The following is a 27,018-nucleotide window of genomic DNA, read 5'->3' on the forward strand; positions in this document are numbered from 1 at the left end:
ACCCTACTCACCACCTTGTCAGATTATTCCCCGTCCAAAATTGTGATGATTTATAACCCCCCCATCCATCCATTGGGACCATCCTTTGTGCAGAGCGTTGGTGCTGCCTACGTAGTCTCCTTGGCTATTGAGCACAATCCTGGACGGGTCACTACTCCGACACAGTATACCAGCAAGCTGGCACTCATTTTGCCGACCTCGGAAGGATGACAAGCAAAGTCAACCCCACCTAGTATTTATTAAACAGCCGAGTGGGATTTGAACTCAGGATCCTGGGATCCCAAGCCCACCACCCCAACCATTAAGCCAACACCAGGCATATAACCCCCCCCCAACCCACACCTTCACCCTCATATCCCAACCTGCCTCTTTCCAAATTTCTCCTCTTTCCTTCATGAGTTTTTACTTCTGTATGTATCTTGTCCACCCAATGCATCCTCCCCTACCGCTCCTTCCTCCCCATATCCCTTATTTGTCCAAGTCCTCTCTATTTTGTCCCTCAACCCTGCTGTTGCTGTATCCCCCTCTCTCTACTGTACCTTTTGTTCTTTTGCGTCCCAATACAATTTAGCGACAGATATTTAAACTAAAGCAGAAGTCATCAATAGTCATATGTAATATTACTAAATTTGCTTTCCAAAGCAAAATTAACTTTTTGGGAATCTGTTTAAAAAAATTTTTTTCAATATTTACATGGATCTCATGGTAAATACAAGTCCCTACCATAATCATTTGGCTCACAGTTTTCTGCTCAGCAGCAATGGAATTCGAACTCGCATCAGTGAAGGCTATGCAACAAAGCTTTAATGTAAACTAGTCAACCACCATGCCGATTGGGTGATCACCCAGCTCCAAAAACATGTCTGTGAGAATTTCCTTCATTCAGTTACACCACATTGGTGGAAATAAGTGAGATGTTCTTAAGTGATGAATGTTTTATAACATTCTTAAAATACATCACAGTGTCAGACTGTCATTCTTGGTTGGCAAGAGATTGTATGTTGCACATTGATGTCATTTGATCGATTGTCTCCAACAGAGTGAATGAGCCATGTGGAAACGAATTTCCAAAAGCGACCAAATCCGACGCATCCAATCCAAGAATTCTCAAACGCACGGAGAGACGGCAGGAAAAACCCACAGGAAATGCATCGGAGTGGTCCTCAGACCATTGTTGCAAGGCTATGCGTAAAGCTAAGCTGGTCAATGGGCAAATGGAACAAAGGGATATTCAAGAGGAAGCCTTGAAAAAGCTAAAAACGTGTAGCAAGAAGCAGTAGCGATTTGAGATCCAATTCAAATGGCAATTTTTGAAGTTTCTTTGCTATTTTGTTCTCCATATTCTTTCCTGACCAATTATTCTCTGTTGCTAAACTCCTCACAACACTTAGCTGTGCGAAGCGTAATCATCGAGCTGGAGTGCGATCGTGAAATCCCAACACAAGGACCCAGATTGTGGAATTCAGCGTTGCCTCTGATTCACACCCATCAAACTGTGCGGCTGCTTAAAGAGACTGACCTTCAGCTATCATCGCACATTCTTCACTATAATTAGCTTTCTCACCACTAGTCTTGCTTGGTTTCACATATGTTGCAGAAAATCGTTTTGATCATTCCAATGTTAGGCTTAGGACGTGTGCGTGATTCATAATTACTGGTTCACATTTCTCAAGAAGAAAGGTGTTGAAGTGAGAGCAAGAGGTACGAAAGCCGGCCACAGAACTAGGAACCAACAACTCGTTTTACTGGATGTTGTAAAGAATAACAATTGCATGAGAAATTGAGAAAAGCCAAGGGGGAATTCAATAAAACATTTAATTACAAAAAGCACCAACTGTACATTGCTTTAACACTTTATAAACTTGTCACCTTTTATACAAACCCCTTGCTTCCATGTGAGAAGCAAAGTGCGAACGCTTGGTCCCGTTTGCAAATGCACGGCTCAGGACCAACATATAATACCGAATGAGTCAAACGTGGGAATACTTCAGCTCAACAGGTATATTAACAGAAACACGGTATATTTTCAAGCCAGTCTACTGCTAATTAATCGTAGTGTGTCAAATCATTACCAAGCAAGTGATGTATTGACTACGAATTAAAGTTCAGATATTTTAATGTCGTGATAACGAGGAAGGGGGAACAAACTCTGTAAAAAATAAATTAATAAAAATGATTGGCAGCTATTTCTTAAGATCGGGCCACACCTGAGTGTTCAGTTGAGCATCCGAATCACACCTGGATCCACATGGCTTTGCTTCTCATCACATCCCAAACAACTACAGATGTGGCAGCAATCAAAGGTCAGCTCTTCATCTGCAGTTAGTGACGCAATTGTTGTTCGTGAAGCGATAGACAACTGGCAGCAAGCAGGGTCAATGCAGTTGCCAGATAAAGGAAATATACTCAACATACCTGTAAACGCAAGAAACTTGTTGTGCAACTAATTGCTCAGACGTGGACTCAGCAGTTCCATCCATCATTCATTGGGACCATACTCTGTGCAGAGCGTTGGTGCTTCCAAAGCAGTTGACTTGGCTATTGGGCACAATCCTGGACGGCTCACCACTCCGACACAGGATACCAACATTCTGGCACTCATTTTGCTGACCTCAGAAGGATGACGGGCAGAGTCAACCCCACCTGGTATTAATTCAACAGCCAAGCAGGATTTGAACTCAGGATCCTAGGATCCCAAGCCCATCACTCTCACCATTAAGCCAACACCAGCCAAACACTAAGCAGTTGCAAGTAGCAAATTTGCGTGATTTCGAGAGCAATTTGGTTGCACAATTGATCGCTCAGGAGTGGACCTGGTTTCAGCTCCATGCCCCAAATAAACTCAACTTCTTTCTCTTTACCTCTCGTTTTCTCTTCGAACACTCACAGGTATGATTGTAAATCAGCATTCCGACTGTACAAGATGGGTTTATACTTTTAAAAATAATTGCAATATGACAGTACAACAGGTGACGACGTCTGCTCAAGCAAGCGGCAAAGTGCACGATCGTAACAGTTGTCACGACATTAAATGATATACATTTTTGAGAAGGAATAAATAACACTGGAAATACAATAATCAAAATGTTTTTCAATAATACAAGTCACTTGACTGCATTCAGGTCACAATTACACAGTTATGCTTCGACCCAGATAAAGAAAAAGTAGCATTTGTTCCACAATGAAATCACAACAATAAAGGGACAAGAAGTGATATTAAATATAGACAAAGAAGGTACAGCTCCAAATAAATCTACAATTGAATGGTGGCCATGTATGGTAATGGCGTGCCCTCATGTTCTACAGCTGCTAAGTTAGTGAGTCACTTGCAGATGACCCCAGAATTGCCGGCAGATGTGACCGATCCACAAACTGTTGGCCAGGTTCAGGTATTAATCATGGAGGATTTGCTGTATTAAGGTTGCTAATATATCAGTAGAACATAGAATTTCTCATGAAGGCATTTTCACCATCATCTACAAACCATTGAGCATGTCCATAGTCTCGGTAAGATTGGTTCATCGAAACATCAGCACTCTAGATTGATAGGAACGGCTAGCATCATACTGCAAACTTCTTGTACTGTTCAATGCAGATCCAGCTGATGCCATCACTCCTCAGTGACTTGTGATGAAATTCAGCTTCATCACTGGGATCCTGAATCCAAATTGGAATCCATGCAGTGGAGGCGCAAAGGATCACCACCGACCAACAATAAATATTGCACCCAAAGCTCAAGCAGCAAGATAACAGGGCGACTATTATGCCAGCTTCATGCGAAAAATTGAGGCATGATCTGGGGCTGTCTGCTCGCACTTGCTCAAAGACGTTAAGAGATCTTTGCAGACAACTTTGTCCAAATTGCAAATTCCTTCTCTGAACCTCTGCTGGGAAGGCAAAGTAAAACCACCCAATGGATTCCTTGATTAGGAAGCAGCTTCAGCTGGACCTGCTCTCCTTTTGAAGAATAATGTCCAAAAATAAATAAATAAATACATAAATAAAGGTGTGTGACACAATACTAAGATGTAGAAAGGATCTTCGTGGGCAGTCTGCAAAGATTTGCAAAAGTTAACACCAACACGAACTCAAATGTTTTGTACTTTGTGCCTTCAACAATAGGACATAACACGTCGATGGAAGTCGCCGAATTCCCCCAGCAAATAATTTGAAAAGCACCATGACAGCAATGATGGGAAAATACACAAATACATTTTCTGGCAAATACAAGTAAAGGATTTAAAAACATAAAAAAGATTTATAACATAAAAGATAGATATACTGAGTGTGTATGTCTGTGCGTGTGTGTGTGTATGCATATATATATATATATATATATATATATATATATATATATATATATATATATATATATATATATATATACATATATATACATATATATATACACACACACACACACACGTTATGTTGATCGAGTGATTTTTGTTTGGTTGGCGTGTCCCTCCTTTCAACCAACTGTTATTCCATAAGAATTTGCATAATGTTGTGACCTGCCATTGCCATCCTTGAGCAGCATGCAAATCGTTTTGGCTCGGCTTTGGATAAATCCCTGGGCAAGGTAAAATTGAGAATGTTCACCTCAAGAGACTGGCCCCGAGCCGCATTTCGCCCTGTGCCACGCCAACCTGCATGACCACACCACCACACTAGACCCAACACCAGCTCGAGTCCTCACCTTCCACTTTCTATCCGGTTGAATCCGGTATTGTTGGCGCTAACAGCAGGGGTTATTTCTTTTCATTATATATTTAGTGCGTGTTTCTTTTCCCCTTTAATACCTATCTGTGTCTGTCAACCGTAAGATCTGTTCTGTAATTTATAGCATCCTGTCTATCCTTTTCCCGGAATACATTGTAAATAAACATTTTAATTACAAGAAAGATCTTTGTGCCTTCCGGTTTTTGCACTCTGACGAACCAACAAATTTGGTTTATTTATTGGATGATCCTTGGGGATCGTAATTCTGAACGCATTATCGTGAATTCAACATCGTTTCAGTCACTTGCGGATGGCTTTAGAACTCAGGAGCAGAGGGTCTGCATTAGCTGGGCCTTTGGATGCAAGAATAATTATATACTTAATTTTTTTAAGCTCTGCCAATGAGGAATGAGCTTCGCAGAGCCAAAGCCCCTGACATCTCTAGGATTGCAGTGCAGCTAATATCAGGAAGATAATTAAATTCTCAACTTTATAGACCAGTCCAACCCAGAGAGAAAACATCCACGGACACGCGTTTCGTGCCTGATGGCCCTCGTCAGTATCGATAATAAAACTCCTCCCCAGAGTGAACTGGTCAAAACTACAAGTCGAGATCAGACCCCAACACTGCAGTGGGTACCACGAAGCAAGCGCCACATCAACTTCTGGTGCATGCATTAAATCCTCGGTCCTTAAAATAGCCTCGAGAATGCTTCGCTGAAGCCACATCCGGGTCGGAGGTGAAGAGGTACGCAAGTGCATACGACGTTTAATGACATGCTGCATTTATTGGGTCGAAATGGCTCTGTTTTGGTGTGTAATATATATATATATATATATATATATATATATATATATATATATATATATATATATATATATATATATATATATACATACATATATATATATATATATATATATATATATATATATACATATATATATATATATACACATATATACACACATACACACATACACACATACACACATACACACATACACACACACACACACACACACACACACACACACCTGGTGTTGGTGCAGTGGTTAGGGCAGCGGCTTGGGATCCAAAAGGTCCTGAGTTCAAGCCCCGTTGGGCCACTGGATTAATACACCAGGGGGTTGACTCAGCCTGTCATCCTTCCGAGGTCGGCGAAATGAGCACCAGTATACTGGGCCAGTGTATACCCCAGTTAAAATAGGTGTACCATATCCCTGTGTCGTAAGAGGCGACCAGGGTTGCGTCAGGAAGGGCATCCGGCGTAAAACATGTGCCAAATCACTATGCGGATCATATGGATGATCTGCTGTGGCGACCCCTAACGGGAGCAGCCGAAAGAAGAAGAAGATATATATATATACACTTAATCTTAATATATTTTAATGTGTATATATATATATATATATATATATATATATATATATATATATATATATATATATATATATATATACATATACATATACACATATATACACATACATTAAATTATAGAGAAAGCACACCGAGCATTAAAAGGAAAAGAAAACAACCTTTTATTGGGCCTGACGTTTTGGCAGCTGTCGAGCTTCCATTGTCAGAGGCAGTTATGAAAACGGTTTACATTTCAAAATTCAGTTTGTATTATTAATGTCCTGTGTGCATGTGTCTGAGTGCTTGATTGGCTGTCATTCCACCAATGGAATGCAAGCCTTTGAGGATGCCACCCAAGTTGATGAGCACAGGCCCAAGTTATGGCTACGGTACGTAGATGATACATTTGTGATCATAAAGGCCAATCAACTCAAAAGCTTCCACACCCACCTAAACTTGAGGTCACCAGATCTCCAATTCACTTGTGAAGTTGAAAAAGAAGGCTCATTGGCATTCCTAGATGTATTACTCTCCAGGAAACCAGACGGCCATACAGGCTCAACAGTATACCGCAAGCCCACACACACGGACAAGATACCCGACCACAACAGTGGCCACCCATTATGTCACAAGATGAGCTGCGCAAAAACACTACTGGACCGAGATAAGTCCCATTGTGGTAGTTGGGCAGATTGACGCAGCAAAATACAAAGGGTCCAATAAATGCTGCTATCAATCACTATCCCCAACATAATCACAAAATGCCAGCGAAAAACAAGACCAGGGCAGGACAAAACAACAAATCCCACAAAGACAGTCACAGTCCCCTACATCAATACAGCATCTGAACTTGCCAGTCATCTGCTCCAACCCCATGGTGTCCGCATTGCCCACAAACCCAACTCCACTCGTCAGACATTGCTACCAAAACCGAAAGATAAAATAGACAGATTTGACAGATGTCAGGCTGTTTATGACATCCCCTATTGACTTCATCACCCACTACATGGGTCAAACAGGAAAAAAGGTTGGCCACCAGACTGACTGGATATCAACGTGCAGAAGCCAGACATGATGCATCCTCCGCCATCGCCACACACGATACCCTGCACCACTCCTCGTGGGAACAAGCCAGTCATGGGGATGGCCCCCTCCAAGGCAAGCCACGTGGTTATTGAGGCATAGAGGTCTAATGACCATTCGATTAACAGGCATACTGACCTCAACCCGACCTACCAAGTCCTACGCAGACACCAACGCAAACATGGCAAGCCATGACAACAACCACTCAGGACACAGGCTCCAATCCAGAAGCCAACACACCAATCCAAGCTTCTGTTCCATTCTCTCAACCCATCCTCAACCCCATTGGTGGAATGACAGCCAATCAGGCACTCAGGACAATAATAATAATAATAATACAAACTGAATTTTGAAATGTAAACCGTTTTCATAAATGCCCCTGAGGACGGAAGCGAGACAGCTCCCAAAACGTCAGGCTCAATAAAAGGTTTTCTTTTACTTTTCATGTTCAGTGTACTTTCTCTATGATTTAATATGATTCCTGAGCTGCACATTTTCCAGTATATATATATATATATATATATATATATATATATATATATATATATATATATATATATATATATATATATATATATATATATATATATATATATATATATATATATAACAGATCCATATACACACACAAAATTATAAACTATATTGGTCATAGTACCCCACAGAAATACTGTTGGCAGAATAAATCACAAAATTTTCAATCATGGTATGAACATGGTCACGACACGCATGAGCACACGGCATTTGGCAAGTGCACAACACTTCCGATAACCAAGCACACGCTGCTGGCTGACGTGGAAAGGTGCGAATGCGAGGAAGAAAACGGTACATTCCAAAGCAGAGCAGGAGAAGCAAAATCAGGTCTGGAACATGGATTTATCCATCACCTGAAAAATAAGTTTTGATAATCATGAGGATGAATCCAAAATTCAAGAAAATGTTAGTTCACCATAACCGTGCCTTGAAAGGAAGTTTACATCTGCCGGAAGTATTTAAACCAAGTAAACCAGACAAACAAATTTGACAGAGTAAGATGCAACATCACAGACATATAACGGGCCATTACTTTATTACAGGCACCCCCTACTCCACCCTCCCGCATGAAGCATCTCCCATAAGCCATGCCCAAAGATGCTACTTTACCATGCCAAAAGTCTCCCTGACCAGGAAGTAATGCCTGGTTTTGGAACTAATCAAATATCACGCTTGCACATAATGGGTACACTGATGCATTTATTTGATCATGAAGCATCAAATATCTCCAATTTCCCTGTTTGTATGGTTGTACCTCATGTCATTATGGCATTTTCAAGATGCTTCAAAAAGGCATGGTGATCTGGGTTCAATGAGCATACAATGTGAGCAAAAGCACAACATTTCCTGTCGGCCTCGTCAGGACCAAAACACCAATGTTCAAAAGTGTGTTGTCATTCATTGGAAAATGATCTTTTTAGGGGGTGGGGGTAGTTTTGGTTGGAGAAAAACGACAGCATATGCTTCACGATTAAACATCTCAAAAAGACCAGAAGTCTGTGCTGTTCTGCAATGAATCACGAATAACAAAGCTTGGCCGTGACATTCATTCCAATCGATTTGCTGGGCAATGGCTGCATTGCCCAGGTACATTGTGTAGAATGCACATTTACAAAAAAAAAACCCAACAATGTCCCACCTGAATGCAGCAAGTAAGTGGCTGCTGGCTTTCTCAAGGTCCCAGGCGAAGCGGCTCAGAACATTCTGGCACTCATGGCGACTGCGCAGACCCAGACAGAACAACTGCTCCACCTAACAATGCACACAACAAAAAGGCTTTTAAGAAACATAACCTTTATTCAATTTGCCTGAAAAACACATCATGAGTTCAGTTTAAATCTTCAGTGAAAGTATGAACACGAGTCGTGCACCTTTAGGTACTGTACAGCTCTTGGTACATCCCAGCAGTGAGCCTGCAGTGCAGCCTGGCTCTCCTCAGTGGTTACACCATGCACCAGACTCTGCACCTGCATACAGCCAGACAAAACTCATATTTATTTGTGTATGCAGGTTGATATTGCTGAGCCTTGCAAGAGCGAGGCAAACTTCCTTGCCAGAGTAAAAAGAATGACCAAAAATAGACTACTACTAGCCAGCTGGCCAGGCCTGACTTTCAGCTGGAGCCCATTTTGACAGGAATTAGTCGTTTTTTTCACAATGTCGATGGTAACTCACCTGCTCTTTGTGAAAGACTGCCGGGATGTCGAAGAGATATTTTACATCCACCAAATAATGCTAACAGGCAGGATCCGGCTTAACATCGATCTTCAGGAAGGCACACTTTGTGATGTAATGCCCTCCCTGTCTGTGATGCATCAATCCGACAGTTTATAATCGGGTCTCCTCACCCGATTATAAACTTAGTCTCACTGAAATTTGAACCCACAACCACGAGGACAGCAGTTCAGTGCCCTCAGCACTCGGCCATCATCATGGCCCAAATTATCTTGATGATTCTACCATCTCAGGTCGTGCTCATTCTATGAGCTGGCAAGGCATTGTACAGATGGAGAATACGAGACTGTCAAAGTTAACATTGGTCAATATGAGGAGACACTTTGAATGTCAAGTTTTTTATCAAATGGAAGTTTATAAAGGCATGCTAACTGCCGTGGGAGGCAAAGTATCTCAATATAATGCACACTTATGATTGAATGATACTTTGTTTTCCATGGTGATTATCACACCTGGGCAGGAAAGATCCCACTTTACCTTTCATGAAGAGTAGGAGGGTTATCACTGGCACCCTGATCAAATTACAAATTCATGCCAAAAATCACCCTCGGCTAAGTCATAACAAAAACATCAGGCCTAGCCAGCCGGTTCGTGAAAGATTTGGGCAGAACCGCTCCCCCACCCCCTCCAAACCAAAAAAAAACCACGACCCCAACCCCCCCCCCCAGGAAGGAAGGAATAATTGGAGGTGTTAAAATAAATAGTCCATTTATTGAGATCTACAAGTCGTCGACCAAGAATTAACAGGGTCTATCTGACATTTCATTCAAATTTAGAATAAGTCCATGTAGAAGGGCAACAGAGGAAACTAAGCAAGATTATTTTATGTAACCTTTATATGTACCTGTTATGCAGCACACGATATGAAAATAAAATGTTATGAGATAGCGGCAATTCCACTTTGAATTTTTGATTTCATTTTTCTCAAACTTAAAAAAGTATAGTTGGACCCTGTTAATTCTCGGTCGACGAAGTGTTCATCAGCAGAGCAAGTCCATAATATGAGGAATAAAAACGAAATTAAAAAAATTAAAAGAAGGGAAAAACTCAATGGAGTGAAACATTTTCTTTTTTTTATACGATGTAAGCTGAAGCATTTCAATGTAGTACATCAACCAATCGCTTTTTCTTCACTAATACGATGTTAATAGTCCTGCAGCGTAGTCTGATATTTCAGATCAATTGTTCAAATTTGCATAAAAGCACCAAAATTGGTACACATGTAGAATAATGTATTCCGAACAATTCTAGATATGGAGCCACCCGAGATTGTGCCTTGGTCAGCTTCGGCGACCACTTTCCAAAATGGCCACCATTCTACTTCAGCGAAATTGGCTATATGCTCTTATTTTCTTATTGTATTGTAGATATAAAGATATAAAGTACATATAAAGAAAGATAGATATAAAAGATAGAAAGATAGATAGAAAGATAGATAAAGGTAGATATAAAGAAAGTGTAAAATTCAGTAAATTGACCATGAAAAGGCGTATTCAAATATTATGAGCCAGTATTTTCAGTAAAAAAGCCATTATTTGATTTGTAAATTGCTGCTCTCCTGAAACTTTTCGCTGAAAAGTACCCATTATTGCCTGGAGAACAAGTCAAATGATATTCATCACATTCAATGGGTTTGGAATCAACAAAAATTGCATTATAGATTACATACTTTACTCTATTTTGAAAAGGGAACTGATAATCGTGATAATGACAAACTCAGAAAATGTAGTCAAATTATTGCACAATTCACTTTGAAGCGGCTACGGTTTACTGTCTACTACCATTCTACCAGGACACATGGTACACGCATACATCAGTCTAGTACAATATGAGTTTCTGAGCTCAAGTGTACTGGCTCTGGATCAAGAAGTCAACACTTTTACAAGCAATGCGACTTTGCATTTGCACATTCTAAGCTAGGCCGATATCTCAGTCTGTGTCTACTGCGTCTGTCTACTGGCATTTTACTTCACAAGCACACAGTCCAGTGCATTGCAGATTACCCTTCTTGCATTTGCAGCAGTTTCTACAGCCTTTTTTGCAGCCGCACGACACCAACTCGAAGCAGCTTTTTGAAGCCTCAGGGAGTGTGGTCCAGAGCGGTTTGTAGGACCCATCCTCTGTTTGCTGCCAGCCCCAGCTTGTTGGTGATGGAAGCACGGGATGAGGGACCAAGACCTGCCCCCAGACATAGCCACCCTGGAAGACTGATCTCTTCACATGCTGTTCCAAAGCATCGCAGGTAGGTGGGTTGCGCTGGACAGAGTTCCTCTTGGCAAAGAGTTTCTTTCTGGCCTCGTTGACGTCCGTATATGGACTGGTGCAGTCATAGAGGAGCACCACAAACCTTTCAATGCAGTGCATTGTGTCATCCTGGATGTTGACTGGCGTGGTGGTCAGGGTCACAAGAGAACCTGTCAGTTCTGGAAATGAGTTCCATGTGGCCCAGGCAGATTACTTCCCATGCCCCACGAATGCTGATACCGTGTCACATCCGGTCATGGCGTGGAAGACAGGGAGGGCACGTGCCTTCTGTGGACCGAGGGAGGCAGCTATTTCATGGGCAGGGATGTCGCGGTAGTTCTTGCCCATCCCAAAGGCAATCCAGAGTTCATCCACGCATGGTAGTGCCTGGGCTACCATCACCACCAAGACGACGACGTCGGTGTCTACGGTTCGAACTTGAATCCGACGGTGGTCATGTTCTGCAGCATGGGCAGCATGTAGCCAATATTTCCAATTACAATACCACTTCCACCACTACCACCACTACCAATGATGAGAGAGCACAACAAAATACTTCTGAACCTGTCACTGATGCTGTGTGCGAAAATGTATTTTCCCATAAAAATGACCATTTTTCCCCAATACAATGGTTGGAAATATAATAAATCAACACAAATGACATTTGTATTGTTTTCCTTTGTAAATGCACATCACATGGAGTGTTTATCACCTGAGAAACATACAAAGAGAATAGCAATGACAGATTTCCCATGTTCTTAAAGTAGAATGGCGGCCATTTTGGAAAATGGCCGCCAAAGCTGACCAAGGAAAAATCTCAAGTAGCTCCATATCCAGAATTGTTCAGAATACATTAGTCAACATATGTAGCAATTTTTGTGCTTTTATGAAAAGTCGAACAATTGGTTTGCTATGCTGCAGTACTATAAGCAACATACTTGCTCATCAACCCCGAGAGCCTTTGATTGGTGAATTAAGACACCAGCAGAGAGAGGGAGGGTGTGTGTGAGAGAGAGAGAGAGGGAGAGAGAGAGAGAGAGAGAGAGAGAGAGAGAGAGAGAGAGAGAGAGAGAGAGAGAGAGAGAGAGATAGAGAGATAGAGAGAGAGAGAGAGAGAGAGAGAGAGAGAGAGAGAGAGAGAGAGAGAGAGAGAGAGAGAGAGAGAGAGATAGAGAGATAGAGAGAGAAAGAGAGAGGAGAGAGAGAGAGAGAGAGGAGACAGACAGACACAGAGACAGTCAGACAGAGAGACAGAGACACACAGAGAGACACACAGAGAGACAGACAGAGAGACAGACAGAGAGACAGACAGAGAGACAGACAGAGAGAGAGACAGAGAGAGAGAGAGACAGAGACACAGACACAGAGACAGAGAGACAGACAGACAGACAGAGAGAGAGAGAGACAGAGACAGACAGAGGGAGACAGACAGACAGAGACAGATAGAGAGAGACATATGTCTCATGTATTTGTCGGTTTCTCAATGTGTGCGAGACGTGTGTGTGGTAGCTCCACAAGAAGCCTTATATCCTGTAAAAAAAAAAACAGAAAAGAAAAAAAAACAGAAGAAATCCAATCTTACCTGGTTGACTTAATCTTACCTGGTTGACTTTATCCCGCAAAGACTGTTGGCCCCCAGTTGTTCCTTCCTCTGCTCTTCTATCTGATCCATCAGCTTGGCTTCCAGTCTGTGGTGCTCTGTCCTGGATGCCTAATGGTCGTACGGTTGCAGTGACAGCCTTTCGTCCTGCTGGCAGTCTATTTTCGAGATATGCTGGACGTTCAGGAAAGAGGAAATAGTGCGTTGAGCTCACCTGCCGTCCATCCTTCATTATTGGCATTATGCAAGGCTGACGCATCGATTCAAGAGGTTTATCTTCTGTGCCCAGTATGCATGAGTTTGGAGGAGCGACAGTTGAGTCAATATTGCTATGAGACAGAGAGCAAGAAAGAGATGATGGAGGTGTGGGTTCAGTGTCTTCTGGCTGACGCCAAGGACTAGGAGTACGAGAACTTGGGAGAGAAGATGGAAGCGAGACGAGAGGAATGCGAGGTGGCACAATAGGGGGAGGCCGTGCGGTTGGAGCAAAGGCCTGAGGAGGTATAAGGCACACTCCACAAGGCAGCTCAAGCGTCTTCATGCATTCCCTCTGCAATTGCGCAAAAAGTTCACCAGCTAAACCACAGGCCTTAGCACTACTTTCATTTCCTCCTTCATGATGGGTGTACATCTTGGACTGTGGTTCACTATTCTCTGTGGTCCGTCTGCTGCCGTTCCCCAATACCGCAACATCTGCACCAACCTGACGTACATTCTTGGAATCACTCCCAAGACACTTGGCTTGTCTCGCAGACCATTTGCCCAAGCTATTCCATGTCTCCCCCTCACACTGATAACCATGGTTTGTCTGACCCCAAATCCCTTGTGTTTTGTTTCCTTCCATCTCCGCCCGCACTAGCACCCTTTCTTCTGTCACAGCGTCATAAGTTGGCCAAGTTGCATGGCTCTGGTAGGATGGCCGATTCGAGGAATGCAGGGGTTGCAAAAGTATCAATGATGAGCATTTTTCAGGACTTTTCTCCAAAAGAGATGTTGAGTTGAGAGACAAGGAGGACAGTGTTACTGGCACCTTTTCTTTGTCCTCACTGAGGTCGATGAGAGAGACTTCATCAGTGTGAGCAGCCACGGTACGGCCAGTGCTTCGCATTCCAGATCGACTAAGAGGGGTTTTTTGAAGCAGCAGAGAGTGGGTTGAAGGGCCTGCCAATAAGTGATGGCATGGAGATGTAGGCTCTTCACAAACTGGGTCATACAATGGTTCTGAGTAGAGGAAGGGACAGGGAATGACACAATTAGTGGCAAAAGCATTCCCTGGCAGGGAATTTCAGTACGTAAGGGTAGTTCAGTACAATTATACGACACACTCTGACATGGTGGTCATATGACAATTACATGTGGTCCACATATCTTGTTACGGCTTGAAGTGAGCTAACAGGACAGCCTTGAGGAATACGAACTCGCTTCTGGGCTATCAACCTTGGTTCACATCTCAACCCCTCACGCATACATATGAATATATATGTATATATATATATATATGTATATATATATATGTATATATATATGTATATATATGTATATATATATATGTATATATATATATATATATATATATATATATATATATATATATACAAATATACATATCTTCTTCTTCTTTCAGCTGTTCCCGTTCGGGGTCGCCACAGCGGATCATCCATATGATCCGCATAGTGATTTGGCACGTTTTACGCCGGATGCCCTTCCTGACGCAACCCTGGTCACCTCTTACGACACAGGGATATGGTACACCTATTTTAACCGGGGTATACACCGGCTCAGTAAACTGGTACTCATTTCGCAGACCTCAGAAGGATGACAGGCTGAGTCAACCCCCTGGTGTATCAATTCAGTGGCCCAACGGGGCTTGAACTCAGGACCTTTTGGATCCCAAGCCGCTGCCCTAACCACTGCGCCACCACCAGACACACACATACATATATATATATATATATATATATATATATATATATATATATATATAAATATATAAATATATAAATATATAAATATATAAATATATAAATATATAAATATATAAATATATATATATATATATATATATATATATATATATATACATATATACACATATATGTTCTTCTATTTCACTTGGCTGGTGATTAAAAACAAGAAGTGTGCGCCGTCCCTTGTAAGGACGTTAAAACTATGTTCGTGTCTGTTGGCATTAGTTGGTGGACGTTAAAGACCCATTGGTGTCTTTCACGAAGAGTAGTCACGTTGTCACCAGCACGATGAACAAGTTTCAAATTCCAGTCCGAATGCGCAGGAATGCTGCATCTGCGACACAGTCCAGTCATTGATGCAATCAATCAGCAGGCGAGATTAATCAGTCCTGTATGCATTCACCAACAGCAACCATTCACCAACAAAAATGATCTTATGTTGCTGTCATATCCCTTGTCAGTTGATAGGTTAATCTTTGCGAATAAAAAAGTGAAATTGTTAAGTGTGAGAGGGGTGGGTGGCAGGGGTTTCGATGTCTTAAGAATAGTATGGACTGTGTGATCGAAGCGGTTAGATTTCCCCTTGATGTCCCCAATCCTTCGTGTCACAGGATGTCCTGAATCCCTTAGTGTCTCTCCCTGGCTATTGTCTCCTCTGGTGAAATCGGCCTGAATCCCGACCTGGTGGCGGAGTCGCGCTTTACATCAAAAACTCAATTTCTCACTCTCCAGGTACTGTTCTTACACTTCCCAAACCCCAGGAGCACCTCTGGCTGTGACTTCCTCTCTGGTTATCACCTCATGTTTGTCTTGTGTGTTGTATCGTCCTTCCAACAGTGATGACTCCATCTACATCTCTCTCTCAGATGACATGGACCAACTTTTGTTCACTCATCCCAACTATCTCTTCCTCATATGTGGTGACTTCAATTGTCACCATGCTAATTGGACTTCTGTGACTTCTGTGACTCCATGGGTCTGACTCAATCTGTGAACTTTCCCACCTGGATTTCTTCCAATTACAAATCTTCCCTCCTGGATTTGGTGATCACCAATTTCCCCACCAATGTATCTTGTCCATCCTCTGCCCCAATTGGCTCTTCTGATCATGTGCTTGTGAAGGTCAACATCTCTTTGGCCATTCTCAGAGAACAGCCTCAGCACTGGTGAGTCTGGCAGTTCACTCAAGCAAACTGGAAGAGACTGCAAATGGCCATCACACTTCAGGACTGGCCTCTGGCATCCACAGCCACCAATATTAATTCAGCCTGGGAATTCTTCCACAGCAACCTGCTCTCTCTCTCTCTCTTGTGCACAGATTCATCCCATCATCATCTCATCTTCAGTTATCAATCCCATCATCCCGCTCTTGGTACTCTGAATCCCATGTTAAGGCAGTTGCCTGAAAAGAACTTGAAAATCTTGTGTCCCTAACCTCCCTAATCTATCTCTATCTCTATCTCTATCCACCCACCCTTCCCAGTCCCACTCACACCCGACTGCTCCTGAATTCTGTGTATTTTGCACCTGAAAAGGTGGAAAAGTTTGTGGCAACACTTGACTCTGACTTGGCAACCGGACTGGACAGCATCAGCAAACAAGTCCTAAAAACCTGCTCTGCTGCTCTTGCACTTCCTCTCCCTGCTATTTTATCCCTTTCATTTACCATCAGTCATCTTCCATTTGCTGAGAAATCAGCCAACATCACAGCATCTACGAAATTGCCAACATCAAAGGGTGGAGGAGCTCCGAGTGACCCAATGACCATCCATATCTAGTGCCCAACTGTCTACAGACATCCTCCTGCAGTTGGGTTACTTTTTTTTTAGGAGGTTAGGAGGTTTTTTAGGACTTGCACTCCAGCCACCGCAAAACCCTTCATTCCACAAAATGTACAACAAAGAAATCTAAAAACCCACACTGTGGGAGTACCTCCTGTACAGCTGCTCTCCGTAGGGCAACTCACCAGATGACGGGATTGTGGCAAAACCTTCAGGACCCCCACTCTTTGATGATAGGAGGGAAACCACGGGTTAGAAACCACGGGTTAACCTTCCCAGGTCAGATTGCAATAGTGTGTGTTGGGGTGGTGCTGAGGTGTCATCCACCAGACGGTGGTCTCCTTGGGTTAACCTGAGGCGGTCCCTCCGGGTGTGTGCCTGGAATATCCTACCCCAAAGAGAGGATGATCACCTGTCTCTGTTACCATCTGAACATCGGTATTGCAGCACTCTCTGACGTTCGGAGACCGTATAGTGGCGAGATCATGGCAGGTGGTTACACCTACTATTGGTCTGGTCGCTCTGATGGTTACCATACTCAAGGAGTTGCTGTAGCTGTGTCCAATAAGCTGACCCCAATGATAATTGAGGTAACACCGGTCAACGAGTGTATTATGAGATGAACGATTCGTCACTCCTTCGGTGTCATTTCCCTGGTCTCTGTATATGCTCCGACTGAGGAGAGTGATCTCACCGTGAAGGACGCATTCTATGCCACACTCAAGTCTGTGGTTGATCAGTACCCCAGGCGAGATACTCTTCCAGTCTTGGGGGATTTCAATGCATCGACTAGAACTGATAGGGATGGTTATGAGACATGTGTTAGTCCCCATGGGTCTGGAACTGTGATCCAGAATAGCCTGAAGTTCTTGACTTCGTAAGAAGTCATAGACAGGGTGGCTGGTTCATGGTTTCAACGCCCACAGGCTCATCGCTGGACTTGGTATTCCAACACTGGTGGTGTGGCAAAGGAGATTGACCATGTGCTTGTTGATGGTCACTGGAGGATGATCCAGAACTGCAGGGTCTGTCAGAGTGCTCAGTTCTCCTCAATACCGACCACAGGCTTGTTGTAGCAATTCTGAAGTTGCAGCTGAAATCTGGAAGAATGACACCATACCTGCCTATGCTGAATGTTGACAAGCTCAAGGATGAGAGGGGAGCTGAGGAGTTTGCAAACAGGCTGAGTGGGGATTGGGGGATCTGGGTGCTTTGGGGAATCCTGAAGAGTTGTGAAGTGCCTTCAAGACCACCGTCCTTGATGTTGCCGGTGGATGTTTTGGAACTCACCGTTGGGCGAAGAAGAATTTTGTCTCTCAAGGGACACTGGATACCATTGGCCAGAGTCGCAGGGCCAGACTGAATGGCAGAGCTGAGCTGTTGAGGGAAATGAGGCATGAAACTGTACGTGCGCTCAGGATGGACAAGGAGGCCTATGTGCAAGGAATCTGTGAGGGGGTAGAGCATCACCTGTGGTCAAGTGATTCTCGTCCTGCATACAGGGAAATTCATGCATTGCATTCTTCCAGCCCATCCCTCAGTGTACGGTAGTTAGAGCAGAGGGTGGTGGGCTCTTGACAGAGGAGTCCGAAGTGAAGGTCCGCTGGGCTGGTTACATTGAGAGGCTGTACCAGGCTGATCCACCAGTTGTCGATGTCGAGTTGGATGTCCGTGGTGTTAGTATCCCTACTGCTGACCCTCGAATCAACTGTGATCCACCGTCGTTTGTGGAAACACCGGCTGCGGTGAACTGGTTGAAATGTGGGTAAAACTGGAATCTGTGGCATCCATGCTGAACTTCTCAAGGCTGGTGGAAATGCTGTAGTCATGTCATTGCATACAGTTCTGTGCTCTGCCTGGAACACAGGCATCATCCCAACTGACTGGAAGATGGGCCTTATTGTCCCTCTCTGGAAAGGGAAGGGTGATCGCCAAGACTGCAACAACTACCGAGGGGTGACGCTGCTCTCAGTGCCGGGCAAGGTCTGTGCTCGGATAATTCTTGATAGGGTTCGCCACCATCTGCTTGAGCACCAGCGTCCAGAGCAGTCAGGCTTTACACCAAAGAGGTCAACGATTGACCGTATCCTTGCTCTTCGGGTCCTCACCGAACGCAGACGAGAGTTTCGGCAGGGGCTGCTTGCAGCCTATGTTGATCTCTGTAAAGCGTTTGATTCAGTGAATCGGGATGTCCTCTGGAGGATTCTTGGTCTTCGTGGGGTGCCACCAAAACTGATCGATCTGATGTCTGAACTCTACTCTGGTACTGAGAGTGCTGTGAAGTGTGGTGTTACTATCTCTGACTTATTTCCAGTTGTTACTGGAGTTCGTCAGCGATGTGTACTTGCCCCCACACTTTTCAGCACTTGTATGGACTGGATTTTAGGGAGGATGTCGGAGAGATCAAGTTGCGGTGCATCGTTTGGGAATGTCAAGATCTTGAACCTTGATTTTGCAGATGATGCAGTCATCTTTGCGGAGACTTTAGACATCCTTTTGGGGGCCCTCGAGGTGCTGAATGAGGAGTCGGAGCCGCTGGGATTACGGGTTTCTTGGGTCAAAACTAAGATCCAGGCTTTCGGTGACATCTTGGATGCTGCTGTCCTGTCTGTGCCTGTTTGTGGTGAGGATGTTGAGGTCGTGGAGAGATTCACTTACCTTGGCAGTGATATTCATGTCTCTGCTGGCTGCGAGTCAGAGGTCAATGGACATCTGGGTCGGGCCTGGGGAGTCATGGATTCACTGGATCATGGGGTGTGGCGCTGCCGGTACCTGTGCGGGAGGACGAAAGTCCGAGTCTTCAGGTCCTTGGTACTTCCAGTCTTGCTCTATGGATGCGAGACTTGGACTCTGACCAAGGATCTGAGACGGAGACTTAATTCCTTTGGTACCAGGTCTCTTCGGAGAATCCTTGGCTATCGCTGGTCAGATTTTGTGTCCAACGAGCGGTTGCTGAGAGAGACTCGGATGAGATTTGTTACCTGCATAGTCCGTGAGCGTCAGTTGCGGCTGTATGGACATGTGGCTCGTTTTCCTGATGCTGATCCTGCTCACCAGATTCTCTCAGCGAGGGAGTCTCATGAGTGGAGGAGGCCAGTGGGCAGACCACATGCCTCGTGGTTGCAGCAGGTTGACCATCATCTCAAGGAGATGGGGATGGGCCTGGCATCTGCCTGGGGGATGGCCAGACGGAGGCCCCTGGAGTACCGGCAGAAAGTGGACGCAGCGACGCGCTGTTCTGGCACATGCTCCCATACCTGACCTGACCTGATTAAGAACGCAGTCACTTAAAAGATCATTTCAGAATCCACGGAGATCCTAGACCTCCAGCTTATAGAGCGGTCTGTGTTGACAGACCACATCTGCCATGACAATCGACAAGTCAGTACAATCCAGAAGTAAATTTCAATGAGGTAACAAAAAAACCCCAATGATAATACAAGAAGGAACAAGACATGTGGACCACCATGTACATTGGTATCAAGCAACAAAATAAAAGAAGGCATCCTAATATGATAGGCTTAAAAATAGGGAGTACAAATACAATTTCAAAGGAACACATGATAGGAATGGAGAAAGTGCACGTCTGCATTGAGTGAAGTTTTGTAACAAAGGGAATCAATGCAGTGGCAGGTTTACACCAAAACAAACAGTCTTACTGTTGGACAATCCAGCAGGGAGTGGGGGGCGGGCAGGAGGCTCCTCTACCAGTCAGCATAAAAGGAAGCAGGAAAAACAAACACCACCAGCATAAAAGATTTCACAAGAATGTGGAACTGGAAAGCTCATTAAGTAATTCACAAATGGATATGTCGAGAAAAAAAATCCTTAAACCTCATTTATATTCAACATATAAAGCCACTGATTCACTGACTGACTGATATTAAAGATCGGTACCTTCCGGGTGACTTAGAGAGCTGAAATTTTGCGTGCCGATGGACATCAAAGCCAGTCCAGCGTGAGAAATCATAGAACCATCGGAAATGGTCCGTAAATGAAAATATAAATAAATGGGGAAAAAAATAAATGAAAAATTAAAGGAAAAATCAAGTGCAGGTGAGCGACCCGAGACAATGGGGAAGCACGGTTCGTTTTTACTGACAATGTGCAAGTATTCCACACTAGTATCGAATACCAGAGTGGTGTCAAAGCCACCCAATGCTCGCCTGTTTATACATTTATCATTTTTCGTTTTTAAAAGACTAGTGTAATAATATTTTTTATAAAGCATTGTAGTGAAGTCCGATCCAAATAATTTTAAAGCAATATATGTATTTGTATATTGTAATCAGTAAAAAAATAGTGTGGTAGATAAAAACATTCGAAAGGAAATAACTTGCACCAAAAGCTTTAACATTTTCACGATCACGCTGACAACCAAAGACAAGTCTAATAATATTTTTTATAAAGCATTGCAGTGAAGTCTGATCCAAATAATTTTAAAGCAATATATGTATTTGTATATTGTAATCAGTAAAAATAGTGTGGTAGATAAAAACATTCGAAAGGAAATAACTTGCACCAAAAGCTTTAACATTTTCACGATCACGCTGACACTGACAACCAAAGACAAGTCTAATAATATTTTTTATAAAGCATTGCAGTGAAGTCTGATCCAAATAATTTTAAAGCAATATATGTATATTGTATTCAGTAAAAAATAGTGTGGTAGATAAAATCATTAGAAAGGAAATAACTTGCACCAAAAACTTTAATATTTTCACGATCACGCTGACGCTGGCACTCAAAGACTAGTCTAATAATATTTTTTTATAAAGCATTGCAGTGAAGTCTGATCCAAATAATTTTAAAGCAATATAGTGTTGTGGTTGACGAAATTCACAAACCACCATTCAGGTCCCTTAGGTGAGATATCTCTGTAAGTATATGTGTAGTTAGGCCCAAACCCGTTGTTTCGAGGGAATAAATGTCATTCAGTTGGGCTGCGACTCTTCAGGATAGCCGTTTTTCTTTTACTATCTTTATTTTGGACCAGCCGCCACACAACAACCACCAACCACAACGCCGCTTCACCACAACCGCCACGACCTTTACCGTCACAACTCGCCACCATCGCATCACCGTCATTCCCACGCCACTTGTGGGCGCCGATGCTGGACTCGTGCGGGGCGCGCACCGAGCAGCGTGTTCAGAGACATCACAGACTTTCCGAAGAAAAACGTATCAAAAACGACTCACGCCCACTTCTGTTCCGTCCTATCGGAGAGCGTGGGGCAATTTGGCCCCGCCTCCAGGGCGTTGGAGTGAGGTCGCGATATGCAAATTCATGGATCAAAAAGCATTCACGCCCACTTTTCCTCGGTCCAATGGGGAGCCAGTTAGAGAGGTGAAGGGTCGGAGGCAGAGGGTCAAAGGTGAAGGAGCGAAGCCACGGGGGATATAAACGGCCGCGCTCGCCAAACAGGGCAGTAGTTGTGAGTTCGGAGGGGAGAAGTCAAGACTGAAGAGTTGGGACGAGCCAAGAGAGGAGACGGAGAGGGCGATTAGACGGAGCTGTGGAGAGGTGGCGGCGGCGAAGGCGGACGAGGGGGTGCTCGCGTCGGTGCCGGGAGCTGCAGAGGGAGAGGCCAGCAACGCGACCGAGGTCGAGGAGGAGACGCTCGTCGCGGGACCCGAGACAGGGTGATATCCTCTATCCCCCGAGCATCAACAACCCCCTCCTGTTTCTCCCCGCGCTGAGATAGTGCGACAAGGGGGGCCCTTTCCCACCCCCTACCAGACACTGTCCGCGAGGCCCGCGGAGTTGAGGCGCCACCGCCGCTCCGCGTCTCATCATCAGGCGGGTAGGCCCGACACGGTCTCAGCCCCAGGCCCGCCTACCCCCCTCATCCTTGAGGGTGGTTCTTTTCTTTTGCTTTGGGAATATGTGTTGTCGGCGCCGTCTGTGAAGTAAAATTGTATAAGTGTTGCCGTGTGCTCGGTAGTCGGATAGCTCTGCATTGTGTTTCTCTTTTATATTTGCTTTTTGTGTAATATTGTGTTTCTTCTCCTTTTACATGTGCTTTTGGTGTAATTGTATATGTGTGCTTCCCGTTCATCGCGAAATAAATGTGAGTTATGTTGAACTGTTTTCCCGCTTCGCTTCGTCTTTTCTTTCATTGAATCTCCATCTTGCTTCACGTAAAGGGCTGGTCGTGGGCTAAAACGCCCGATAATTAATCGAACCGTCGAGGCCGACGAATAACACTGCTCGGTTATCCCGATAGTACGGAACGGGTCGCTTAAAGTGGCCCGTGTCCGAAGTCGACCTGCGGTGAGGTGCGATCGCCCGGTCTACCCTCCGTGTGGGTACTTAGGTAGGTCGAATTTGGCGAGCAACCCTATCCCACGCGGGGGCCGATTGGCACGATCGTGGTGAGACCGAAAGGTCCACCCGTGACTAGTTCCCGGCGTTAGTCCGAGAGGGTCACGACTGGATTGTCCGTCCGGTGGGCGACGTGCCGCGATTCGAGTTACGTGGCCGTCCGCACGCCTGCGGGCGCGAATCCGCAACAATATGTATTTGTATTTTGCAATTAGTAAAAAATAGTGTGGTAGATAAAAACATTAGAAAGGAAATAACTTGCACCAAAAACTTTTAACATTTTCACGCTGACGCTCACGCTCACGCCGGGGGTATCACTATAGCTTTCTGTTCTTCGAACAGGCGAGCTAAAAATGGCTAAACTGGTAAACAACTTTTTTATGTTACTTTAATGTTGTGCTTTTTTCACTTGCGTTTTTGACAACATCACGTTCTCATCACTTTGAGAGGATGGCACTGGATGTTGCCAAAATTGCTGCAGTTCCTGAAGTGACAGTTTGTTAATTTTTACGAGACGTAGCAAAGCATTCCAGGATTTTGATCCACAGCTATGACGATGCAGCACTATATATGCTCGTCAATATGTTGTGGGAATTGGACCAAGGAGTCCACAATCGACCACAATGACGGGGAACTCTTGTTGTTCTTGATGGTACGGATAATTATCGGTCTGAGGTCGCTGAAGCTGGTTCGCCGAGTTGCTGCAGTGCATTCGATGACAAGTACAGGCTGCAAGTGCAAAATGCTGCTGAGAAAGGAGACGCATGTGGATGTGGGATATTGCCCAATCAATCAAGTGAGCAGCTTTGGCTTGGTTAGTTACACTTGTTAAAAGGTTCCTTCAGATGCTGCTGTTAAAGTGACCAGTCAGTGAAGTATCCCACAACATTCTTAACCTCGACCTTGTATATGCTTTGGTGGTTTCAAGGGGTAATGGCATTAATTGGTGAAGCCGAATACCATCAGATACAAGAGAGTCATTGATTCCATCACTGCTTATTTGGTTAGACAATTTACATATAATGGAGCAAGTGCAAGTATGTACTCATATGTATCATCTACTCCTCCGAGAGGGCTTGACCTTGGAAGCTGAAACTTTCAGGGATTAATGAGGACACCCTAAAGTTGTGTGTGTGCAAGCTTCGTTTGATTTCATCAAATCTTTTTTTTTTTTTTCCCCCCATCTTGGCACTTCCCTTCTTTTCAGGGGAGGTGCAATGGAATTATCTGAGCTATATACTACAATGTATTGTGACAGTTATGAAACTGGACCCCGGGGAGAGATCTTCCATGGACAGGAGGATTTCCTAGAATCAGTTATGTTGTTAGTTTATGCATACAGTTATATTCCCTACCCATTGTCTGAAGGCAAACGGGACAAATGCATTGTGAGGGTCCAGTTAGATCAGTCCCCTTCTCTCTGATTCTCTGACTCTTAATCTTCTCTCTAATTCCCATACTCATAATCTTCTTTCTTTCTGTTTATTTCCTTTACCATGGGTCATTTGCAGTACTTGCCATCCCATTGGTTGCAGACTGCAATCCCATTCATTTCATACTCACAATCATTTCATTCTCTTCTCAAGGCTACCACTGAATCATTCCTCACGCCCGTACCGGGTACAAACCCTTTAATGTTTACAAATATTCCTCCTGTTTCTTTAATTATTCTCTCGCATCGTTCACACAGCGCAGCACACATTTCAAACCCAGCCACGGTGTGTTTGCAAGAGCACAACAAGGAGCGCCTGCGAGAGAGAATGGAAAATGAACCGCCGTGACTGCGGCTCGAGGTGCAGCATCTACAAGTTTGGTGAATGAGGTTTTGTCAGGATCTCATTGGTCGCCAGTGTGAGCTGCAGCCAATGGGGACGTGTCATGCCAAGGTCAAAGGGCGCAGTGCGGCCTCCGAACCCAGAAACTCCGCCCATATGAACTTTGCTCCCCACATGGCTCCATCCACCCGAAAGCGGGATAAAAGACAACGCATCGGACCCATTCGGAGCAATTGGATCATGCTGGGGACCTGAGGAGAGCTACCTGCCTGTTTGTGCCACGGAGGAGTCGCCTGCAAGAACCATTTGCTCTTTAGCTGGGCCAAGCAGTGCTGAACCGGCTACGTTGCGACGAGTCGGGCACGGGTTCGATCGCTCAAACCACGAGCAAACGTTCACCCATGGTTCACTCGGCCATACATATTAAATAAACGGGTGAACGTTGAGGGTGCAGTTCCCCAATTAGTGCCACCAAATCACCAGTGAGGTAACGAGGTAGTTGAGTCGCGAGGACCCTGCTCAGTTTGGTCATGTCAATCGGTGTCCACGGTTGACTAGCAACCTGTCGGACCACGGAGTATCCATGGTTGGTGGCCTCAGGTCCGGAGGTGGGGGAGAATCCGAGAAGTCCCCCTCGTGGTGAACCCCGAACCCCAGTTCTGTAACAGTGTTATATATGCACATAAGCAGTAAGCATGTTTTTGCTTCGTATTGGTAACTCGGGATATTTTTTTTATTTTCGGGAGCGATCGAGGCAGTGGTCCGGTGCCTATACACTGCCAAAAATAAAGCGATGCGTCAGAAGAACGTGTTGCACGCTTGGAATAAGATCGCCTGTCGGGTGAGTACTCTGCTATGGTATCAATTATAAAGCGAAGAACATGACCGCCTCGGCGGTCACCGTGTGGATATACTGTACAAAGAAGATGTAGTTAATCAAGAGCAGCGAAAGCCGAAATACTTTCAGGGAGTCCTTGGAATCATGGTGTGACACAGGCTGTGGGGATGTGTGTGATGCACATATGTTAGCTTTAAAAGATCATTGTGCAGCATGCAGTTCTCAAAGAAAACCTCACTGGGAAGAGCTATGCGTTGAGGTGAGACAAATCAAGAATGAACTCACTTGAACACAAGACCAATCTTGAACAATGCTGAGCCTCACTGGGGGGGTATAGATTGCAGTTGATCTTATAACCAGTGCAGACTCACTGACACTAAACAGAATGCTTCAGGAATGGGTGCAGCTCAGGGGGAATGAATGGGGACAAATCCCTGATGACGGTGGTTCTCAAGTTGTTTTTTCTCGATTATATTGTTGTGGTTACCAAATTCGCAAACCACCATTCAGGTCCCTTAGGTGAGGTATCTCGGTAAGTACATGTGTAGTTAGGCCCAAACCCGTTGTCTAGTGGGAATACATGTCATTTATGCGTGCTGCGACTCTTCAGGATAGCCGTTTTTCTTTTACTATCTTTATTTTGGACCAACCGCCATTGTTACCACCACAACCACAACATCAACCACCAACCACAACTCCGCTTCACCACAACCGCCACGACCTTCACGTCACACCTCACAACCGTCGCATCGCCACCGTTCTTGCGCCGCCTGTGGGTACCGGTGTTGGACTCGTGCAGGGCGCGCGCCGAACAGCGTGTACAAAATCACGGATTTTGTGCTTCAAAAACGGATCAAAAACGACACACGCCCACTTTTTGCTGTCCAATCGGTGAGCGAGGGGCGAATTGGCCCCGCCCCCAGGGCGTTGGAGGGCGATCGATATATGCAAATTTATGGATCAAAAAGCATTCACGCCCACTTTTTCTCGGGCCAATGGGGAGCGAGGTGAAAGGTCGAAGGGAGGGGGTCAAAGATGAGAGGGCGAAGCTA

At 44.4% G+C, this 27,018-nt stretch overlaps 2 protein-coding genes across 7 annotated transcripts in view; one reads left to right on the top strand and one right to left on the bottom strand.

Annotated features, from left to right (window-relative positions):
- The window catches only part of LOC147019822 (transient receptor potential cation channel subfamily V member 5-like), a 130,907-nt gene extending 129,077 nt beyond the window's left edge, over positions 1-1,830 (top strand). For all 4 annotated transcript variants that reach the window (XM_085894581.1, XM_085894583.1, XM_085894582.1 and 1 more), the window contains one exon: positions 1,040-1,830. In XM_085894581.1, the coding sequence (XP_085750707.1) occupies positions 1,040-1,280 (241 nt within the window). In that variant the 3' untranslated portion in view covers positions 1,281-1,830. The remainder of the gene's footprint in view (positions 1-1,039) is intronic.
- Positions 1,831-6,250: 4,420 nt separating this feature from the next.
- Positions 6,251-27,018, bottom strand: part of TNK2 (tyrosine kinase non receptor 2) — an 88,766-nt gene continuing 67,998 nt past the window's right edge. For 2 of the 3 annotated variants that reach the window (XM_085894589.1, XM_085894591.1), the window contains exons 12-16: positions 20,688-20,732; positions 13,282-14,501; positions 9,073-9,168; positions 8,841-8,953; positions 6,251-8,055 (exon numbers count right to left, since the gene is read on the bottom strand). In XM_085894589.1, coding sequence (XP_085750715.1) covers positions 8,052-8,055; positions 8,841-8,953; positions 9,073-9,168; positions 13,282-14,501; positions 20,688-20,732 — 1,478 coding nt within the window. In that variant the 3' untranslated portion in view covers positions 6,251-8,051. The remainder of the gene's footprint in view (positions 8,056-8,840; positions 8,954-9,072; positions 9,169-13,281; positions 14,502-20,687; positions 20,733-27,018) is intronic. The other variant, XM_085894590.1, reaches the window with a different exon arrangement.

Source organism: Eptatretus burgeri, chromosome 9 (assembly GCF_056783735.1).
Source record: "Eptatretus burgeri isolate ZD-2024b chromosome 9, Ebu_testis_v1, whole genome shotgun sequence".
Classification (NCBI taxonomy): Eukaryota; Metazoa; Chordata; class Myxini; order Myxiniformes; family Myxinidae; genus Eptatretus; species Eptatretus burgeri.